Below are 24,268 nucleotides of genomic sequence, written 5' to 3' on the forward strand. Positions count from 1 at the left end.
TTCGGTTATGTCCTTTTATTATGAGTTATTATGCTTAATATTATAAGGTTATTTTTGTAAACCGATATTATATTCATACTTTTATATATATATATATATATAGAAGGTTACACGTACCATAAGCAAACAATAAACTAGAGGAAAAAAAAAACAGAAAGGAGAAAAAAATTGGATTTTCCATTAGTCCATAATAACACAAGAAAAAAATCACTACTTTCTAGTAACATAAAAGTACAAAAAATGACTTAAGTGAAAGGAAAAAAAGAAAGTACAGAGAATCGATTGATCAAAGGAGTAAAAAAGGGTTTTTTCTAGGAAGAAAGCGAGTGGACGTATCGAATTACCACCTGAAAAAGACTTCAAGTTATGAAACATGGAAGAAACCATCAGTTTCTTCTCATCTTCTTCCTTCCGTTATAATTTTCTCAGAGGTCCGAAGAGTGTTTTCCTCCGCCGTCTTAGCAGGACGAGAGAGCTCTAGGCCAAGTGTTGACAAATCAAGAAACGTCCAAAATATTTATGTCTCTTTTGTACATACAAAACACATACACACACACTATACTCATTCATTCAAGAAAACCCTATATCTCTGTGTATTTATTATCTCCCTTCTCTTTATATAAATAGTAGTTAGAAGGATCTTTTACTTCTCAAGTCTCACATTCTTAGCCCTTCTTGGTTTTTTGGCTTACTTGTAATACCCTTTTGTCTCCAGCTAACATTTCACTTCTGTACTTTTCTTCCGTTACAAAGCCAAAATTTTTCGTTCTTTAATTATATATGTCGTCGTCATCATCACCACCTTCATCTTTAGGAGGAGTTGGAGGAGGAGAAGAGCCTTCTTCCTCTAGGAGCCGTAGACGTGCTGGAAATGATGTTTGGCCAGAGCCTTTCGTGGAGGATTTGGCTTTGCTTGTTGCCTCTGATGCTTCTCGTTCCATTGGCCGTTTGGCTGCTGCTCAAGCCCTATCCGTTATTTTTCAGGTAACTTATTAATTTAGGGTATTATTTGCGGTTCTTGTTAGGATGTGATGTGCTTGGTGCTACTCTATCTTTAAGTTAGGGGTAAGGTTGGTATATATATTACCATCTTCAGACCCTACTTGTCAAATTACGTCGGGTTTATTATTGTTGTTTGTTGTTGTTGATGTTGTTAGGATGTGATGAAAATCTTGGTCACATTTAGCGTAATCATTTTTCCATAATGACATGCTTAAAGATGATTTGTGCATATCTTTAACCAATGAACCTGAGAATTATAGGCTGTAGTTACATAGCAAGATGCAGATTTGCATTAAAGATTTTCTGAAAAAGTAAAAAGAAATCATATATCGATGCATAAAGGAAATATTGCAAGTACTGGATGATGTAAATATGTCCAAATAGCTAGGCAGTAGCTGTATCATGACCTGCAGGATAAAGAATTTGAGCATCAAAAGTATTAAGTTTGAGGAAGGTTGTACTTGTGGATCAGACATATTTTTATAAACTTTATGTTGAATTTTGTTTTTTCCTTTCATCAATTTCTCATTTTGTGCTTGTTGACGGGAATATATAGTAAGGCAGCCATCATTTTCACCTTTAGATTATCCATATTTAGATGGCCCTCTTTTTAGCATATATATAGTCATAAGGGAAAAGGGTTCTTTTGGTTTCTTCAACTTCCTTTCCCTTTCATTGCACGATCCTTTTCAACACTGCCAACAGAATGTGTATATTTAGTTAGAGATGTGGGCAACTAATCATACCATTTTCACTATTTGGTTTTGCTTATGAGTACTCTCTCTTTTAAGAATTTTACTTTTTGTTCTTTAATTTTCCAACATTCCTGTATAGTATGATCCTGGTAACCAAATATGGAGACAAGAAGAAGAAAAAATCCGAAATTATTGCTCATTTTCATTGGGACAAAAACATTGATCTTTCCTCATAATCCTCTGGGTTTTTTATATTATGTTTTCTTGTTCCCACATTCTCTCTCAGGTATATTAAAAGTGGGACCAAGATTGCAACTAAAGGACAGTAAATAAATCACACTGTTTTTGAATATGTAGTACTATGCCAGGTTTAAGCTCATATGCTCCAAATCTTTTTGTTATATGGACTCTTTTGTCATCCCGAATTATTCCCTATTTTTGGCATCCTAAAATTAAACTGTTAAATTCTAATATTTATATGGAAGTCGCTCCATTTCTCTATTTCTCTATTTATTGTGTCACTTTTGTTAATTTTTAGATGTAGACTAACTTAAAGGTTCTCATTAATAGGTACCCACTAACTACGCACTATAGGTTAAAATTGTAGTCTTTTAACTTCTTGTTGATTTAATTTAAGATGTATAGAAGACCATATATTTGAGAAGTAAGAACCCATGGTCAAAGAAACAAAAATAAGTTGTCGCAAATGCAAAAAAGAGTATAAAGATTCGACGCTTCTAACGAGAAAGGCCATAAGGCTCCTTTCTTGGAAATGAAAGAAAGAAAGGATAAGGGGGTCTCGTCGCTATATAAATATATTGAAAAGCAATAGTTATAACATCAATCCGATGTTTATATGTATAGTAAAAGATTTTTGATGAGGTTGATATGCTCGTGCTTATGGTATTCGTGTATGCTGTGGACCACAAAAGTGCACAAGAAACTAGTCACTGTCCTGTTTAATTTTTTGTATATATATGTTTGGATTTTCTTTTACAAGTCAATCTCTTTTTCTTCTGTCAGTTTTGACCCTTCAAGAGTGTCTTTGTCCCTTCTGTATTCTTCCTTGTTTATTGCTCCAAAAAGACTTTGGGCTGGGGAATCACACGTTCCAAGTTAATAAAAGCTCAATTCTTTATGTGATTTATAAGTGTTTAATGGACAACAGTGAATTATTTAAAACATAAAAAATGTTGTAGCTTTATATTCTTTAATCATAAAATGTTATGACATGTTAAAATATATAGGCTTATCTTTTTGCTCAACTAGATAATGTCATATAAAGTCTTTTTCTCCTTTTCTATTGTTAAAGAATACTATTAAGTAGAGAGATAGGTAATTAAATTGGCATTTAAGGGTCGTACTAGTGTGTGTTAACAGTACCTTGTGTTTGTAAGCCTGGATGGTGTCATTAAAAGGACGAAAAATGTCAGTATATTTCTTCTTCAGTAGTAGAGAGACATATGATGAGATCTTGTAGTACCCTAAGACTGACTACCATGTTTACCTCTACACTGCCTACTACTACCCCTACTACTTCCTGACCCCCTTTCTGACTTCCCCCATGCATCACCATCCTCCCACTTCTTTTCTTCATTAGGTTTTTCTAAGTGGGCGTTTGGACATAAGAACCGTAAAATTCCAAAAAAATTATTTTTTTGAGTGCAAAATGTTATTTGAAATTAGAGTTCTGTTTGGACATGAATATAATTTTGAGTTGTTTTGTAGTTTTGTGAGTTTTGAGTGAATTTTGAAAAATAGCTTTTCGTTGTTTTTCAAATTTTTGAAAAATTTTGAAATTCATTTTCAAATAAAAATTGAAAATTTTATGACCAAACATTGATTTAAAAAAAAATGAACTTTTCGAAAAATGTAAAAAAATTCTTATGTCCAAACGTTCTCTTAAGTAAAACTTTGATTTCCCCCCCTTCTAATTTGCTTTCTAATTGTAAATCAAGTGAGCTAGCATGTTAGGCATGCCTACAATGACAAAGAGTGAAAGTGCCCTCAAAATTGTGATTTTACACGTGTCTATGACTGTCTCTCTCCATATATATGTATTTCTATTTGACTCTACTTCAGAACTCTTGGATTTTGGAATTGACTACGGATGAGCTTCACTAATCAGGGATCCAATAATTTGATTTTTTTGTAGTAGGCATGTCTTGGCTTTATGGTGGCATGATACTCTAACTTTGTACTGTTTAATGACAGAAATACTTTTATTATGTATCATTATATGGAGCCTTTAACATTCATTACTCACAATTAAGATTTCAGATTTTTTTTGTTGTGCTTTTTTCTTATTTTCTTCTTTTTCATATGGCATGATTATGAAATTGCTAATAAATTTTATAATGGCCACTAAATTCAGGTTTGTTCAACATGGCAAGCAGTGTCACACTCCGATCTACTATGGCAAAACCTGACCCGCCGGATATGGAACCGCCACTACCTTCTCCGCCAAACATGGCGGGAGGAGTACATATATTGGCACCAAACAGCCAATAATTTCCTTCACCATAGATACACATATAATACCCTCCATTTCGTGCCAGAAAACAACGACAACGACGACAATAACAACAACATCGACAGCCTATTTTGTCGACGTTTAGCCTTGTCTGACCACCATCTAGCCGCGGGGTTCTCCGATGGCTCGGTTCAATTATTTTATATACCTACGAGGCTACAGTTGTCGACCTTCCACCCTCATCACCGTGATCGCCTAGGCCCATTCTCTAGAGCTGTTTCTGGGATTATTTTGTCTGATGTTCAACTTGTGTTTGCTTCTCTTGATGGTGATATTCATGTGGTGGTCATAGGTGATGCTGCACCACCTAGACGTGCTCATTTAGGGGACGTAGTTAATGATGGTGCTTTGGTTGATTTCACTGGCTGTGACCAGTGGTGGGTTGGCTTATATGCAGGTAGTTCTTCTTTTCATAACATATCTATTTTCTTGGTCACGTTGAAATGTGTGGATAGTAGCAAATTAAAAGGGAGGATCTAAACGTTTTGGATTTTTAAAATATAAGTGTGGAGTGTTTTTTAAAATAAGAAGGGTAAGGATCGTAACTTCTTGATTTGTGTGCTATCCTCATTTTGATACAGGGAAAAGATTAGGCTAACACTTCTAGTAGACTTTTGAGGAAAGGTCAAATTCTTGACCAAGTAGTAATAGTATATTCACTCTAATATTTTACTGTCATAAATGAAGTAAAGAAATGTTTTGATTTCTCCTTTTATATTAGAAGTTATAATTAGAATAACAATCTGATCACTACAAAAATTAAGTGGGTAACGAAGGAACTACACAGATACTTTAAGTAGGCAATTTTTGCATTTGTTTCAGGTGTTCCAGGACGGGCATTTCACATATGGAATAAGGAAACAGAAGAACTACTCTTTGTTGGTGGTGAATTGACAGATCCAGAAGCGTTAATGGGTTGGCACCTACTGACCGAGGTGACCGAGCTCGTGGGCCGAATCAGGGTGACAACCCGAGAGACGGCCGTGGCATGCACCAGCCTGCAGATCATGGTAATTGACTTGCAAAACCAAGGCATAATAATAAGAGCACAACCGTTCCGAAGAGGGCTCATCGTGGCATCATTTGATGCCCGAAACGAGACGCTGGTGGCCGTGGACAACCGGGGCATAGCCACCGTGCGTAGGGCGGACAATTTGGAGGAGATATGCAGGTTTAATGTTGGAGGAGCAAACCAAAGGGGAATTGTTGGGTGCATGAATGGAGGGTATGCATTGATGTGGATAAGGAATGTGATTAGGGTGCGGGAGATACAACATGGAGCATATCTATACAGTATTAGGGAGAGAATTGGTGATATAAATGCTATAATTGCAGATGAAAGGTATTTAGCAGCCTGTTCCAGTGATGCCACTATCCATTTGTGGGACTTTGGTGCACAATAGTAGTATGGAGCTATTGCTTGATGTAGCAGAAAGGAAGTTAATTGGATATGCTTGTTTTTTTTTTTAAAAAAAAAATTGGTTTTCTTGGTAGGGGAAAGGGTTTTTAGATGGGAATTAGGAAGGGTTTTAAGGTACAGTTGAGCTGACTTGATTGAATAGGAAAAGAACAGGAAAAAACACATTCTGAGAGATATAATCTGTTGTACCTAGAATCTTTTATGCAATGCAAAGTTCATTTTACTTTCTGTAATTTCTCTCCAATTTTCACTGTGCTTTTGCCTTCAATTTTCTCTCTTTTTTCTTCGGGTTAGTATGAAGGAATATTAGTCTATGAGATTGCAAATAGACCTATGTTTATTCCGGAATTGGAATTTGTTGTTAATGAATTTAGTCACCATTTGTTTTATATTACATTTACTTTAATTTGAATTTGAGAAGAACTAGGGTGAAGTGGTCTTGAAAAAGATGTTACCGATATTTTTGTAGACATTTTACTAGAAATAATTGGAAATCTAACCTTATAGAGAAAGCATGAATATCAATAGCTTGATGGGAATATTCTTGTCACTGATCTATCACTAAGCTATTGTACCACTTCTCTAACCCTCTACTTCCAATCGGACAAGTCACTCGCAAAAATATTCACTGATGAGTTGAATTATCCCATTTTGTGCCTATTCTTGTTCTTCCATCTCTTTTTCAATTGTTTGTTTCCTTTTCAATTTTTGTTTAAGGATGCTGTTATTAATTTCTAAGTCTTTCCATTTCAAATCCCATTTCTAATAAATCTGAACAAGCAGGGAGGAAATTTATTGCCACAGTTCACACCTTTGTTGCTCTAACAAGATGACCATATATAAAACCAGAAATTATGTGGGGCTGTACTGGAAACATGGACACCATCAGGGGCGGCCCTTCCATAAAGCAAGTAAAATAATTGCTTTAGGCCCCACATTTGCGAGGATCCCATTTTTTATTACACTTAATAGACTATGTATAAGTTTAAAAAAGGTTATGTGAAGTTAAAAAGTTTGACTTCTTTCTTTAACAAGTATAGAGAACAATGATTTGCAACTGCTATGATTTCTGCCAAGAAAATTACACTTGAAATGAATATCGAACCCGAATTTCGTAAGAAACGTGTGATATATAGGAAGTAACAATTTGATGAGAATGGATAATAAAATTTCAAAATCTTTCGAAGAGTCCTTTGGAGTTGAATTACTTTATACATAGTAGATAAAACTATTTTTTTTTCACTTCAAAATAGATTTGAACAATTCAAAGCATATGAAAATATTTCTGGTATCCTATTTAGCAATAAAAATTAAGATCACTAGATCATGGAAATTTGAAAAAAATATTGCATTAATCTTGAATGTTCCTTAAAGTATAATAATCAATTCGATATTGATGGTTTAAATTTATTTTCAAATGAGGGAAAGGGTTACCAATACGTCAGTGTGATGCCGAGGCGGAGTCTCGGTGCCCTTTTCCCTGGATATAAGGGTGTTCTCCGGAATATTTCCCTGGACCCATTTTTCCCTGACGGCGAACATTTTCACTTCCCATTTTATGAGCCCTCGGAGGGTGTCATTGCTCCTTCACTGTCGTGGTAATACGTCGTGGCTCGTTCGCTTCATCCTTCCCGGATGCCTTCCTCCCTTAGGGCTGGACTCAAGCCTGACCGCTCGATGGTACTTCGGCGGCGATTTTTATTGAGCAGCACAGCTGTCGCCCTTTTGAGCTGGTGGTTATTTTTGATCCCGTGGTCGCACGCGCCCTATGGTTCCCGCGCCGGGTTGTGGTTCTTTTGAAGGGGTCTTGGTCGAATAGGTCTAAGTGGTTCGGCGTCCCTAGTTTCGCTTATGGTGATCACGATGTTTGACATGGTAATGTCGAAATAGTACTCCATTGGGCGGGGTTCCTCTGCCGGTAGTGGCTCGTCAGATCTGGTTCCACTGAAGGTTCCTCAAGGATGTTGCCTTCGAACTATTTCCCTACCGTTGCGAGGTAGGTTGCATCTTGTGGTGTTCCTCCCATTTGCGCGCATGGATGGTACCTCCATCTGTTGGCCGTTAGTTTCTTTGCTGGTAGCCTGCTTGGGTATATCGGGCCCGTAGAGGCTCCCGGACGGTTGTCCATGGCCCTGATTCATGGCCGGTGCTAGGTATGGTCATCCGACCAGGTCTCAACTGGGTATTTGATTAAGCTTCGTTTGAAATGACCCGGAGTCGTCTAACATGCTTCTATTAAACTTTGGGCGAAAGCTTGGGTCGCCCAGTCATCCGAAATCGGGAACGATCTCATTCATCCTATCAGGGAATGAGGCGCGACTTCCTGTGGTGTTTCACTCTCTCTTTGTTTGGCCTCAGATGTGTCGGGCTCTTCCGTTACTGCTTCGATGGCATCAGTATGTGCTCCTGCGGGGGGTATTTGCTGACATGGTAAGCGAGTTTGTGAAGTCAGGTGCGAGGCTACAACGCCACATCATGGTTTCTCTCGAGAGTGTTTCCCCGAACATTTTCAACGGGACGGGCTCGAACTCATCATCTTGAAGGTCGCTTCCGTTTTCCGCAAATATGTAAGTGGTGGTGCGCTTGTCGGGATCCGAGGTTCTGTCGCACCTAGGGAGTTCCAGCGTTCCGTATTTCTATGGAGCGGGTTCCGGGACCGCTTCCCCTGGAGATAACTGTTGCATGAGCCTCCATGAACATGACTTGATTCTCTTGGAGTGGTCCTCCAGCGTCTACGTTGTGGCGGGGTCGGTTATCGATCCATGGTTTCTTGATCTTTTGGGTACTCGTTCGGCGCAGGGAGTCGTTTCCGGTGCTACTGTACTGGGGATCCCCAGATGGCTCTGCAACTGAGCGATAGCCAACTGCTGTGCCTGCAGTATTTCAAAAATGTCATGAAGACTAACTTCATGTGTTTCCCGAGCCGGGGTTTGTTGGGCTTCCTGTTGGTCCATATGCTGAATGCTCCCATCGGTGTGCGAGGCCTCGTCGACCTGTTGTGCGCCTCGCGAACTTGCGTCCGCTGGAATTAGCCCAAATGCGTTATCGGGGTTCCGCGGCGTCGTGCCAACCACTGGAACAGTCTCACCATTTCCGCTGTGACTTTCGGGGTAAACATTCTCGACTCTGCTTACCGAGCCAGACATTTTTGACCTGAAATCAAAGGATCTTGGACAAGAAAAAGTGTAAAAGATAATGTGCGTTTGTGCAATGAAACTAACAAGAAAATAATCACTATTATTTTTAGCCCCACAGTGGGCGCCAAACTGTTTACCGTAAAAATGGTAACAACAATTAAATTTGTAGATGAGATTCTAAAAATGCGTGATCTATTCCCGAGCTAGTTGTTAGAGCAGTTGATGCTGATAATAAGGAGTTTAAAGATTAAATGTAAGCTAAAACGAGATAGTAATCGAACCGAGGGGCCTGTTGCCCGGGTATAGGTCTGGTCGATGGGGGACCTCGGGGTCAACGTCAGGGTCAAGCTCAAGCTATCTGGGATAGTCGGGGATGGGATAACAGTTGAGGATATAATTAAACAAGGCTCTTCACGGCCAATACTAAGCAATTCGATGAAGAACAAGTAAGAAAGCAATGAATATCAAGGTGACTTCGGGCCAGTAAGAACAATGAAGTTAGAAAGAAAAGAGAGAGAGAGAGATTATTGCACTTGTGGAGAAATGGAGCAACATCAATCCGTTACAAGGTAGTGTGAGTCCCATTTATATAGGAGGGGAACTCGGTTACAAGTACGTGGAGATTAATTACAAAGTATGGAGATGGGATGGCTTGACGTGACGCCTCAACATAGGCTCTGGATAGGCCGCCCTGTCAGACTTAGTCGTGTGCCTTGGGAGCTTCCCCCTCTGTCTTGGCTTCGATCTCCATCTTCTCTGAGTCGGGCCTTGACGAGCCCCGAGATTGGGAACTCGGCCGTGGCTTCCTGTCCTCGGGGTCTCGAGGCATTCAAATGACTTTAGAGCGAGAAATCAAATCCTCTAATTTCACCGCGTACAATATATATATATATATATATATATATATATATATATATATATATATATATAGAAATCTTATTAACGTATTTCTTATGCATTTCATTCATTTATACATGTGCATTGACCCATGACCAGATGGCATTATATACACATATATTATATGTATATGGGATATGGGAAAAGGTTACTGCGTTATATACGCACCACCACCTGATCATCTGGTATAAGTTGATAATTTTGCCCACAAGGCCCGAGATGATATGATGGGATGCTCTTAGAGGCCTGATGATGTTATAAAACATGTACCTAAGCACGACACAACATTCATACGCATATGCATGACACTATAATTATTTCATGATTTACAAAGTTATCCAGACTTACAAGTGGAGTCATTTACTCTATATTTCCTCCATGTCTGTTATGTACTTATTTATGTGCCTTACATACTTAGTACATTATTCGTACTGACGTCCCTTTTTCCTGGGGACGCTGCATTTCATGCCCACAGGTCCCGATAAACAGGTCGAGAGCCCTCCAAGTAGGTTATCAGCGCAGCGGAAGATGTTGGTCCACTCCATTTGCTTCAGAGTTGCTTGTTTTGGTTAATATGAGCTATATGTGTATTGTTTGGTATGACGGGACTTTGTCCCGACCTTTATTAAAATTATGTATTCTTAGAGGCTTGTAGACAGATGTCATGTACACAAAAGATCGTATGGCATTGTCGGCCTACGTTCAGTGTTCAAGTGGTTATTTTGGTCTTAGAAGCCCATATGTCTTATGTATAAGTTGGCATTACCTATTGTATTCTACCTATTTCACGGCAGCCTCTCCGGCTCAGTTATTTATGATAGTATGATATGAAAAGATACGTTATTTTGGTACTCAGTTGAGTAAGGTACCGGGTGCCTGTTGCTCCCCATCGGTTTGGGTCGTGACAAACATCAAGTTAAGAACCACATAAGTTTTCATGTAAATTTCTATGTTTTTAGGTTGGGAGATCTTTAGTACCGATATACTATAATTCACAATACCACCGTACTTTTACACGGAGTCCGATCACGCCTGATCGGCTAGGCCACCTCATTTGAGACATCAACCACAATCACAATTTCAATTATAATTTCCAGCACCGTCACCATCATATATACGACATGGCATCCGATCATAGCCCAATCGGCTAGGCTGTTTCGCCTGATACAATATCCTTTTCTATCTATCATCCTTCTTCATACTTCTTTTACATCTTTTCAATTCATTGGCGCTAGTGGCCACAATTATTATATCATTCTTGGCACTTGGCCGTATTTCATATTTCATGCTCCCCTTTTTACTTTCACACGTCATCATCATTACTAACAACAAGACTTTTCAATCCAGCACTTTAGGTATACATGTGAGCAATTAAGAGTCTTAGACATATAGAGATTTTTCACATAATTTGGCATGATTACCTTCAGTCAAACTTGAAGAAGTCGTAACATTTATAACACACAACCCATACTTTGAATATATCCTCAAATGATAACATAGCATGATAAAAGCATTTGGAACACATGTTGAACATATATCTTTCAACACCAGTTTACTCGGAATAACTAATTTCATAACGATCAACTCGAGTCTTACATAACTTACATGAACACCATGAAATTCAATTCTAAGAAAGGGGTTTAGCCAACATACCTCAATTGAACTTCCTTAAACTCTTAAATATTCCGGAATTCTTAGCTACTTCAATCTATTTTAGAAATATAACAAGTTGAACCAAAATTAGAAAGATGATTATGATTCTAGCTCATTTGAGCATTTTGTCAAATGCTAGGTGTGCATTAAGGTTTTAAGGTCCTTGTATGAAAGATTCCATCATCCAACAACCCATTCTTTACCATTTTTAGCTCACAATCTTCCTACACCTTTTGATAACACATGCATGCAATATAAACAACTCCCATACCCAAGAATTGTCTTGCTAATTACTCATTTTTAGTTAAATTTCGAATTTAAAGGCTAGGGTGTAGACTCTTACCTCTAGGATGAAGACCTAGTGAGTTTTTCCTTGTTAATCTTCAAATATTTGAGCAAGAATCGATGGACAACTGAGTGAATATCACTCTCCCACTGTAAGGCGCTCTCCCACTCTCAAAATATCAGATTTTAGCTCAAAAATGGTCCATTGCATCTATTTTATCGAAGTAGGGTCGGGTTATAAAAACCCAAAAAAATGAAGCCTTGGAACAGGATCTGCGGTGACATATGTGACCGCATAATGCTTCTGCGGTCCGCGAAATGGCTCTCCTGAACTCGACTGGTTTGCCCCACTCTACTGCCGTTATGCGGCTCGCAGACCTGTTCTGCGGTCTCATAATGTGTCGCAGAACCTCCCTCCAAAAAATTTCAAGGCTGGATATACAATCAAAGTGCAGCCGGCGAATTGGTTTTGCAGTCGTATGTTGGGCCGCGAAATTGACATAAAAATGGCCCAAAATACTTTCTCACTCTGCTGTCATTTTGTCAAACATTTTCCTTCAACTTCCCAGTGCACTGTTCAACCTACAAAGTTCGTACCTTCTACTATCATTAACATCTACGTCTACCCCAACACAAGGAAACCCTGTTTTTAAGAAAAATTCTACGGAGCCTTACAACTGATCGACACTTAAGATCATTCGTTCTCGAATGAGGGTCAAAGTTCACTATTAGCATTTCTCATCTCTTCCTCGGCCTCCCAAGTAGCCTCTTCACCCTGCTGGTTTCTCCATGACACCTTCATAGAGGCAATTTCTTTATTCCTCAACTTTCGGACTTGCCTATCAAGAATGGCAACTGGAATTTCTTCATATGACAGTTCTTCATTAAACTTAATAGTCTCAATTGGCACAATAACCGACGGATCTCCAACTACCTTCTTCAACATAGACACATGGAATACCGGGTGCACTAATGACATCTCGGGTGGTAGCTCAAACTTGTACGCCACCTGACCAATCCTCTAAATGATTCTGTACGGCCCGACATACCTCAGACTCAATTTCCCTTTCTTTCCAAACCGCATTATACACTTCATGGGGGAAACCATCAAGAATACCCAATCATCTTCTTTGAACTCCAAATCTCGGCAACGAACATCCGAATAGGACTTTTGACATTTCTGAGCAGTTTTCAACTGCTCCTTAATGATCTTAACCTTTTCCATAGCCTGATGCACGAGGTCTGGTCCTATCAACTCAGCTTCCCCAATCTCCAATCACCCAATGAGAGATCTACATCTCCTACCATATAACGCCTCAAATGGTATCATCGGATACTGGCATGGTAGCTGTTTTTATAGGCAAATTCTATGAGCAGAAAATGATCATCCCAACTACCCTTGAAGTCAAGAACACAAGCATGCAACATATCCTCAAGCATCTGAATAGTCTTCTTTGCCTTTCCATCAGTTTGTGGATGAAAAATTGTACTAAGATTCACCTGAGAACTCAAACCTTGCCCAAATTTCTTCCGAAAATTGGCCGTGAACTAAGTTTCTCGATCTGAAATAATAGAAGCTGCAGTGCCATACAGCCTGACTATTTCCTTGATATACAACTGAGCATACTATTCCGCTGTGTCGGTAGATTTAACTGGAGAAAGTGTGCTAATTTCGTGAGTCGATCCACAATCACCCAAATTGAGTCAAACATGTGCGGAGTGCGCGGTAGTTCTACCACAAAATCCATATTAATCATTTCCCACTTACACATTGGAATTTCTATGTTCTGTGCCAACCCACCAGGCCATTGGTGTTCGGCCTTTCCTTGCTGATAATTCGTACACCTTGCCACAAAGTCCGCCACATTCCTTTTCTTATCATTCCACCAATAAACTTCCTTGAGATCATGATACATCTTTGTAGATCCCAGTTGTACGGAATACCTAGAAGTGTGAGCCTTGATCATGATTCTTTCCTAGAGACTATCCACATTTCGAACACATAGCCGCCCTTGGTAACTTAGTGTACCATCATCCATTCCAAGAGAAAAACCATAGTTTCATGTTTATGAATCCCCTCCTTCAATTCAACCAACAATGGATCATGGTATTTCTTCTCTTTGACTTCCACAACAAGCAATGATTCAGCCCTATTTTGCACAATTACCCCTCCTTCAGTAGAGTCCGCAAGACGAAATCCCAAACTAGCTAACTGGTGAACCTCCCTGGCCAGCGGCCTTTGACATGCTTCCAAGTGAGCCAAAATACCCATAGATTTCCGGCTAAGAGCATCTTCCACAACATTAGCTTTCCCCGGGTGATAGAAAATATCGATGCAGTAGTCTTTGAGTAACTCAAGCCATCTTCTCTACCTCGGATTCAACTCCTTCTATTTGAAAATATATTGAAGGCTCTTGTGGTCCGTGAATACATCCATATGGATCCCATACAAATAATGATGCCACATCTTTAATGCAATAACCACCGTTGCAAGTTCTAAGTCATATGTTGGATAGTTCTTTTCATAATTCTTGAGTTACCTAGAAGCATATGCTATAACCTTGCCATGTTGCATTAATACACACCCAAGCCCAATCCTTGAAGCATCGCAACATACCACAAACCCATATGTACCCTTTGGTAGGGTCAACAACGGCGGCGTAGTCAATCTTAATTTCAACTCCTGGAAGCTCCTTTAATAAGCATCGGACCATTGGAACTTAACCGTTTTTGTATCAATTTAGTCAACAAAGAGGCAAGAGTAAAGAACCCCTCCACAAACTTCCTGTAATATCTAGCTAAGCCCAAAAAACTGCGAATCTCTGTTGGAGTTGTAGGCCTTGGCCAATTCTTCACCGCTGAAATTTTCTGAGGATCAACCTTAATTACTTCTTTTGGAGACGACACGACCCAAGAATGTGACATATTCAAGCTAAAATTCACATTTTGAAAACTTCTAGTACAGTTGGTGCTGATGAAGAGTCTGTAGAACTGCCTTGAATGATCGGCATGGTCCTCTCGACTTCGCAAATATACAAGAATATCGTCAATGAACCCTATCACAAAGGAGTCAATAAAAGGCTTGAAAACCCGATTCATAAAATCCATGAAAGCTACTGGGGCATTTGTTAGCCCAAAAGACATTAGCAGAAATTCAAAGTGCCCATACCAGGTCCTAAAAGCTGTTTATGGAATATCCTGCTTGTATCGGCTTGAATTCACTTTCACTTTAGGAAAGTATTTCTTTCTCCTCAAAGTAGGTGTTCGCTCTGCAGCCCGAACAGGTCGAGATGTGATGTCAATCACATCGGGTAGGGCCATTCTCCTAGAGAAGAGCTTGAAGAAAAGGTCAGAACTTTAGGCGGGGGCCTCTGTCGATAGAGCTAAAGCAGTCATTCATTAATCCACCCTTGAGATACTAAGAAAAACGGCTGATCCAACTACAGAACAAATACAGACATAAACATAAAAGAATACTGCACAGAGCACCCGCTCTAAAAAGCTGACCTCCAGCATTCATCATTCAAACTACCCATCAATCATCCAACACAACCAACTATTCATAAAAGAGAAATGAATTACAGAAATGAGTGAATGAAATAAGGCGATAAAAAAAGACCTAGGAACAAGCAAGGAGGATTGGTTTCCCCACATTAAAGTACCAAGCATTTTAGGGGTCTAGCTCGCTGATATAAAAAATCGGAAGATTTAATTCAGTCCCAAGCGTCCCTGGATTGAATCCTTAGTTAGAGAGAGGGCTAAGTATATGTAACGCTATGGGAACAACATTTTTTGTCCGCTTTCAGCTATGCTATATAGATGGGCTACCCTGTGAAATAAAACATCATATGTAAGTAAGTAGCATCTAGAATAGAATCCAGAGCAGCTAAGACAAAAATCGAGTAGCTTGCGGGCCGGTCGTCATTGCACACTAGCTGGTTAGTGGGGGTGAGAGAGTGTTCTGTTGGTGTTCTCATTCTCAGTGCAACCTTGCTTGGTCAACAAGGGGATCAAAATGAGCGAGTTCTCATCCCATGCTCAAGTCTGACTTCGATCATCGTCTCCCGTCTACGCAAGATAGATTTGGCTTCGGTGATTCACAATTTGAAAGACAAAAGAACACTATCGGCACAGAACCAACAAAGTTCGGTTCTCTTTCAACCGTAGGTATTAGTGAATGAATTTAGAAAGAAGGTATCTGTGAATAAATTCATTAAGTCTTAATGCCAATGTTGGCCAATAGGCTTAAAAACAAAAATAAAATAGAAATAAATATTGGAGTCTCCTTACTTCTCTGCCCTAAGCTAAGTCTTCCTCAATGACCGATCACTTTTCAGCATATTCTAGTAAAGCCTTAAAGGCAAGGAAAGCTTTCAAGCTAATAAGCTACTTAAGAAAGAAACTAAAGTATGAAAAGAATTGAAAAGACGGAAAGGAAAGAGTACAAAGAGAGATACGGAAAGGTTGAAAAGCAGGGGATAAGACGGTAATAGGATGGCATTTCTCGTATGAATCGATTAGGTATAGGTGGAAGGAGATGAAAGCTGGCGCATAATTAATGTAATGATGGCTAAGGGCTTTCTTTTTACCGGTTTGAAAGGAAGAGTGTGCCATGGTGAAATACAAGATAGAACAAAAAGCAAGTAAGGTGAAACGGTGTTGGCAAAATCCAATACAGAATGTCCCGAGGGGGCATTGTTGAATGAATTGACTTCGGTTTGATTTCCTAAAACACAAGTGGATCGGAACAATAGAACTAATAATAGAATAAATAGAGAATAAAGAAAATATTTGAGAACTCAGGAAAGGAGAATAAGCCTCTCTAAGGGAAGAAGACCTAGCCCAGCTTTCTTTCCAAGCCATCAATAACTGCGGGCTTTCAACGTGTCCGGCTATCCTTTCACCGGCCAGTCAGTTATGGAAGACTCTGCTGGGTAGAAGCCCGAATATCATTAAGAATATCTTAACATTTTTTATTTGTGTGTGTTTTTTTTAAATAATGGAAGGTAATATATGAATAAGAACATATAGCATTCTGCTAGAGAGAGAGAGGGGGCGTTAGCCCGGGTACGTAAGTATAAGGTCCACCAGTACACACAATTATTCTGTTATTATCTACTGCCCGTTTAACTACTCCTTGAGACATTTCTACTGATGGGCCCTGGAATTATAGCAGGAGCAACCTCAATTGCCGTACCCAGGCGCCGGCCTCTAGAAGCTTTTGGAATATTCAATTTGTATGGCCTCAGTGATGAGAATATTTTGTGTGCCACTTCTGATGATGCATGCATTGGGCACAAGTATATGTCAGTTTCATAGATCAAGGCTTTCAAGGAATCTTGAGTTGGTGATTTGTCACTAGGAAGCACATTACACATTAGCAAATGGATGTTATAAATTCCTCCGAAAAATCATAAAATATTGTGCGGCCATACAATATACTCTAAATTCTCGTTGTCAAGGAAAGTGAATCAACAAATGCATGCAAGGAGGGATGTAATTCAGGAGGTGTAGTTCATCGAAACTTTCATCTATAACAAGAACAATAGATGCAGACATTCTGGAATCAGAAACTGGAAAAAGAATAGGTCTCTTATTCTAGTTTTTTTCTTAATCAACCATAGGTGATGACAGTTCTGGAAAATTTCAAGGAAGCATGGAAAATATGTTAATATCATTTTTTTAAGAGAAGAAGAAAGTCTAGCCGGAATAAACGTTTTTACCTAAGCAATAAACTACATGAAAGCAAGCAGAGGAAGCGGAGAGGTACTTGAGAGAATGGAGGGCAGGGGCCCCTAATTGAATGCAAGGAAGAAGAGTGGATTCCCCTAAGTAGTTGGAGGCGTCTTCTTTGAACTAAAAAACAATTTCACTTGAATTATTCCTGTGAGTGAATCCTATCAACTAGACTCTTTCGAAATTGCGTAAGTAAAGAGAAAGAGATTCGCTCCTTCTGTTCCTAACAGGGCATCAATTTGGAACTGAAATTATCCACAGCAGATCTGAAAGCTTTAGAATTTTCTAGAGAACGATGGTGCTCCTTGATCTTCAATTGGTGATCCCCGGATCGTAAATCAATTTTAAAGAAGTACCTAGCACCCTATTACTGATAAAACAAATAATCTATTCTTGGTAATGGGTACTTGTTTTTTATTGTGACTTTGTTGAGCTGCCGGTAGTCAATACACATCCTTAGTGACCCATCTTTCTTCCTTACAAAGAGAACTGGTGCACCCCAAGGTGACACACTCGGTCGAATGAAACCCTTCTCTGAAAAACCCTTCAATTGTTCCTTTAGCTCACTCAATTCTTCCGGTGCCATCCTGTAGGGCGGAATAGATATAGGTTGCGTGCCTGGCGTCACATCAATCCCAAAATCAATCTCCTTATCTAGAAAAATCCCAGGGAGCTCGTCAGCAAAGACCTCCGGAAATTCATTCACAACCGACATAGACCCGAGTGTAGGTGCCTCAACATCGATATCTGTAACCTGGACCAAATGATAGATACACCCCTTGTTAATCATCTTTGTGGCCTTAAGTTAAGAAATAAACCTACCTTTTGGCACCACTTATCCCTCTTCCATTCAACAATTGGCTGATTTGGAAATTTAAACCTCATAGTTCTAGTTCGACAATCAAGTTTGGTAAAACATGAATAAAGTTAATCCATTTCCATTATTACATCAAAATCAACCATCCCCTATTCAATGAGATCAGCCATGGTGTCCCAACCACGTACCGTGACAACACAACCCCTATAAACCCGTGCGACCACAATAGAGTTGCCAACCAGAGTAGATACAGAGAAAGTCTCATGAATCTATTACAATTCTATCCTAAATTCCATAGCAACATAAAGAGTAACATAGGACAAAGTGGAACGGGGATCAATAAGAGCATACACATCATGAGATGGATAGTCAATATACTTGTGACAACATTTAGAGAAGCCTCAGCACTCTGGCGACCACTCATAGCATAGAAACGGCTGGGTCCTCCCGAAATCTGCGCACCACACCTTGCGGGTGCTAGAGTGCCTCAAACCGGATGGGGTACTGAAGATGTAGTAGCTATAGAACTGGATGTTTGTGCTGTTTCCCTGCCCGCACCTTGGCGGGATGAACGACAGTCTCTCTGAATATGACCCCTTAATTCACTCCTATAACATATAGGTAGGTCCATGTAGAAGATCCCCAAGTGCATCTTGCCACACCTGGGGCATGGGGGCTCCTATTGCCCTGATTGGGCCTGAAACGACTCCCATGCTACTAACTGGGCCCTGATGGAAGTGCACTGGCTGAAGACTGAGCAAAAAACTGGGATGACCCTGATGACCCTCCCATAAATGCTAACCTACCACCACCAAATTAATCTCCAAGGTTGCCCGTGGACCGGGCCTTACTGCTACCCTCTAGTTTCATTATGTTCTTCAATTTACGATTCTTTCTAGCTTGAGTAAATGCCACTAACTTCCCATAGTTCATATCATAATTCAAGGAAACTGTAGTAGCCTCATTGATATCCAAGGGGCTAAGGCCATGCACAAACCGGTGCACTCTAGCCTCCATAGTAGGCAACATGTGAATATCATACTTGGACAGGCGAGAGAACTCAATGTAATACTCCTACACACTCTTGCTACCCTGTTTAAGGTTATCAAACTCTACGGCACGGGTTGACCTAGTCTAGACAGGCAGGAAATGGTCCATGAAGGCGTCAAAAAACTCACCACCTTGCTGGAGGGCTCCCCTCCTCACGGGAGTTCTCCCACAGCTCAAACCAAGAATAGGACACCCCTTTCAGACGGTAGGCGGCCAACTCCACTCCCTCTGTCTCAGTAGCGCGCATAATTGGAAGAGTCTTGTGCATCTCATCAATGAAGTTCTTGGGTTCCTCCTCCAGATAAGCACCCATGAACATTGGAGGATCTAACTGAAGAAACTTGTTCACATTGGAACCAGTAGAATCCCCTTGTCGGCTAGAAGAAATGGGTACAACATTTGATCTTAGGGCCTAGGAAGCCACTTTCTGTGTCAATATCTGTATGGCTCCCCTAAGATTCCTATCAGAAATACCATAATCGGAAGCTGGGGCTGCAGGTGGAGCCAAAATATCAGTTGGAGGAATCGTTGCACCCTTAGTAGGTGCAGAAACTGGTGTAGCCTGGTCAGGTGTAATGGAATCAGGAAGTGTAGTAGTCGGGGTAATATTCTCGCCTCTCGAGTACTCACCTGCATCATCCAATAAAGAATCAACTACCACTCCTACGACAGCATTGGCTCTTTGGACAGTTCTTGCTTTCTTCTTAGGTGCCATGTACTGAAAGTTAGAGCAATGCACGATTTAGAGAAGGAACAGTCTCACAATTGGTTTTATTGCACGATCCAAAATATCAAAGAAGGGTATTATTCCTAAATGTCCAGGTAGCCTCCAACTTATAGATGTGGTCGATAACACACCGATAAGAAGGACTCTACTAGACACGGCTCTGAGACAACCAAAGATACTTTAAAACCTTAGGCTCTGATATCAAGTTTATCACGCCCCCAAAATCGAGGAGCGCGACTAGCGTTCAACCGAGGGAACCCGGCCGAGCAAGCCTATTAGAAACTTTCTACCCAAACTCATTCATGACAATGAGAAGACATATTTGCATTAATTAGAAAATAGGGAGATCGTGTATACAATACCAAATCATTTCCATTAGTTATATCATTTTTAATGTCTCAAAATACGCACATTTTCATAGTCTAAAGTGGAATAAATGGTTCAAACACAACATCACTCGTTTGACTTTCCGTACACCCATATATAACCCACACTTTATCTACGGAGCCTCTAATAATTAGAAAGAGTACGATAGTAGTGCCGGCAACAAGGCTTCAGCTATACCTTAAAACATGTTAATATGATAAACAAAATATGTATAACCCCAGAAAGAAGTGGGTGTCACCAAGTCTGCTAGGAGGAGGGTGTATTGTTATCAGTGATCAATGTTGCCTACTGTGGAACCACCTGCATCCATTTAAGATGTAGTGCCCCCGGCAAAAAGGGACGATATTATTGTCGAATAGTGCTAGTATATATAACTAAACACCATCTCAATAGAATGAATAATAATACACGGGAGAAAAATCATGAAATCAAAAGGAGCCTCAAACAATACCAAAACATCAAGAACCACATAAGTTTTCAAGTAAATTTCAGTGTTTTTCGGTTGGGAGATCTTTAGTACCGATATACCATCATTCATACTACCTCTGTACTTTCACAGAGTTCGATCATGGACCAATCGGCTAGGCCGCCTCATTTGAGACATCAATCACAATCACAATTTCAATTATAATTTCTAGCACAATTACCACCATGAGTGCAGCATGGCGTCTGATCACGGCACGATCGGCTAGGCCGTCTTGCCCGAGACATTACCTTTTTCTATCAATCATCTCGCTTCATATTTCTTTCACATCTTTTTAATTCATTGATGCTAGTGGCCATAATGTTTTTTAAAAATATTTCCCAACTATACTAGGGGTGGTGTATTAATCAACAAAAAGAGTTTCATTATTACAACACAAAGGTAGAGCACACCCTTCAAAAGATGAGGCATATGAGATTATAAATAGTCCACCCGCCTCTAATTACAAAATACACATAGCTAACAAAAAAATTGGCCTTATCATATTTGTATCTTATGCTAGACATCTCTTCTTCATCCAGCATAAGAGGTCCCTAAGCTTCACTGGGCATATGTTGGTTGGAGTAGAAGAAAGTAGCATGTTGATTTTTTTGCTGCCATTTTAGCTAAACAATCAGCAAGATGGGTCGCCTCTCTACAACAATACATTATCTATATTTCGGATGTGTGTAGAATGCCTCTAATCTTGTTAGCGATTTGGCTTAGTTTATAGTTAGTTGTGCTCTCCTTACAAACAATGTCTACAATATACAGAGAGTCCAACTCAAGGATGGCTTGTGTGAATCCATTCTGCACGCACCAATTGATACCAGTCCATGCTGCCTGAGCTTCAGCAAGATTGTGATTTTCTCCATTGAACGGTATTGATAAGGCCATGATTATGTCATCATTCTCATCTTTACGAGCTCCTCCTAGCCCTGCCTTTCCTTCTCCTTGTAGATTGCTCCCATCAGTGTTGATCTTAACCTTGCCCCTATCCGGTTTCCTCCATTTGACAACCATGCATTTATGGACATGTTATAATCTTGTCAATAAATCACATAAGTTGTTCCATGGCATTCTGAGTTTGCAATTGGGGTAAGCCTTATTGATTACAACTTCAACACTCCAAGAGATTTGATGATTCAATCTATATATGTTGAACTATATTTTGTCACCATACCTGCACACACACAATTCTTTCCACAAGAACCAACATATGATAATAGGAGTTATATTTAGCACTAATCTATGTACATCATTGGTTGGCTTAGTAGTCTAGGTGTTAAGCATGTATCTAATGGGGTGGGGGTGATAAAGGATACCAATGGCATTTCCAAATAGATTCCAAATATAACTACCAGCTTGTCCCTCTATATATACATGATTCATGCTATATGTAGAAGGGTTTAGGCAATAGTTACATTTAGAAATAATTTATTTGCCAAACTTAGTAATCACTTCATCAAAAGGGAGTTTACCTTTCCATAATCTCCAAACCAAAAAGGACATTTTAAAAGGGATATTAGAGTTCCATACCTTGTTGATGTATTGCACTTTTAGTCTAGACTTCCTTACCAGATTCCATGCACTCTTGTTAGTGTATTTGCCATTTTCAGAAAGTTCCTAGAACACTTGATCCCTATTGTCTTGATTGCCAATGACAATGGAGTTAATGTGATGGACCAATTGCTCTGGTGGAGTGTCCTTCAGCTTATAAATGTTCCAATGACCGTTTGTTATGAACTCCCAACCAAGGTCTTAGCACTCTTACAAGTGTTAGGAACCAAAGCTGCCAATGGATCCTTTAATGACCAATTATCCTACCAGAAACTACTAGACCCAGAGTTTACGTACCAAACAATATGCTTCTCTGCAATATCCCTCACCTTGAGAACATGACTCCAAGCATGAAAATTACCTGGAACCAGTTTCTTTGAGGCTAAATGTGCCCTTACACAGTATTTGTTTTTTATGAAGGTAGCCTAGAGAGATGATGTAGACATAATCCTCCACCACCTTTTCATGGCTAACATGTCACTAATATCCTCCAATCTCCTCATTCCAATGCCACCTTCCTCAGTAGGAAGAGCAAGATTATTCCAGGAACTCGAATGGTATTTTATATGGTCAACAGAGTTACCCCAGAAAAAAATGGCAAAATGCTTTTCAATTAATCTAAACACACATTTAGGGGGGACATAGCAGATAGAGTATAGCCAAGATGGATTGAAGCATACTTTTAATCAAATAGCTTAACCACCATGATAAAGAAACTTCCCCTGCCAGCCATTAAGACTTTTAACAATCTTACTAAGCATGTTGTCAAACTAATCAATTTTCTTCCTTCCCACATAAAGAGGGCAACCTAGATAGGTAAAAGGGAAAGTCTTATCCATAAAACTTGAACAATTTCTAATCATGTTGATTCTGATAGCGCGGTGTTAGGAGCAGTTAAGAAATAACTTTTATCCCTATTAACAAGTTGACCATAATTCCTTTCATACTTAGAAATAGTGTTCACAACCAATTTAACAGAGATAAAGTCACCACTACAGAAAATAACAATATCATCAGTATAGGCTAAGTAGTTAATCTTTAGATCATTAGCAGGCAAAGAAAATGGGATGAAATTAGGATTCCTATATAAACAGTTAAGAGATCTAGACAAGACCTCAACAACTATTATGAATAATGATGGAGACAATGGATCTCCTTGTTTAAGCCCTTGAGAGGATGAGAAGAAGCCATGTCTAGTACCATTCACAATGATTGAGTACCACACATTAGAGTTTAGATTATGAATTAGTCAAATCTGACTATCAGAGAATCTAAACTTTCTTAAAACAACATAAATAAAATCCCAAGATATTCTATCATATGTTTTATCCATATCAAGCTTAATAACCACATTACCACCTTTGTTAATATGAGCAATATTGTGAATGATCTCCTGATCAAGTAATACATTATCATATATCAACCTATATTTTACAAAACCACTTTGATTTAAAGATACTAATTTTTGCAAAAGAGTATTAACTCTAACAGAAATGATTTTAGAAATAATTTTGTTAGTAAAATTTGAGAGGTTAATTGGTCTAAAATCAGCAAAGGTAGCAGGATTATCAGTTTTAGGAATTAAAACCAAACATGTATGAGAGTAGAATTTAGTCAAACCTTTTCCCTTGAAGAATTTTATCACAAAGGCAGTTACCCCTTTTTGAATGATGTCCCAGCAGCTCTGAAAAAAGGTACCACTGAAGCCATCTGGACTTGCAGTGCTATGAGGGCTCAGGCTAAAAATAACATTTTTGATTTATTTTTCATCTGGTACCTTATTTAGAATATCATTTTCTTCCCCTGATATACAAGAAAGGATGCAATCTAGAGTAGAAGTGTTGATAGCCGGAGGAGTAAGGTTGAAAAGAGATTGAAAGTGATTAACAACTTTCCTAGCAATCTT

General features: G+C 39.3%; 1 protein-coding gene across 1 annotated transcript; it reads left to right on the forward strand.

Annotated features, from left to right (window-relative positions):
- Nucleotides 1-294: 294 nt before the first annotated feature.
- On the forward strand, nucleotides 295-5,854 carry LOC107828646 (transcriptional regulator STERILE APETALA-like). The gene is made up of 3 exons (XM_016655998.2): nucleotides 295-984; nucleotides 4,072-4,627; nucleotides 5,053-5,854. The coding sequence occupies exons 1-3, from the start codon at nucleotides 781-783 to the stop codon at nucleotides 5,631-5,633; spliced, it is 1,341 nt and encodes a 446-aa protein (XP_016511484.2). The 5' UTR covers nucleotides 295-780; the 3' UTR covers nucleotides 5,634-5,854.
- The last annotated feature ends 18,414 nt before the right edge of the window (nucleotides 5,855-24,268 follow it).

Source organism: Nicotiana tabacum, chromosome 11 (assembly GCF_000715075.1).
Source record: "Nicotiana tabacum cultivar K326 chromosome 11, ASM71507v2, whole genome shotgun sequence".
NCBI lineage: Eukaryota > Viridiplantae > Streptophyta > Magnoliopsida > Solanales > Solanaceae > Nicotiana > Nicotiana tabacum.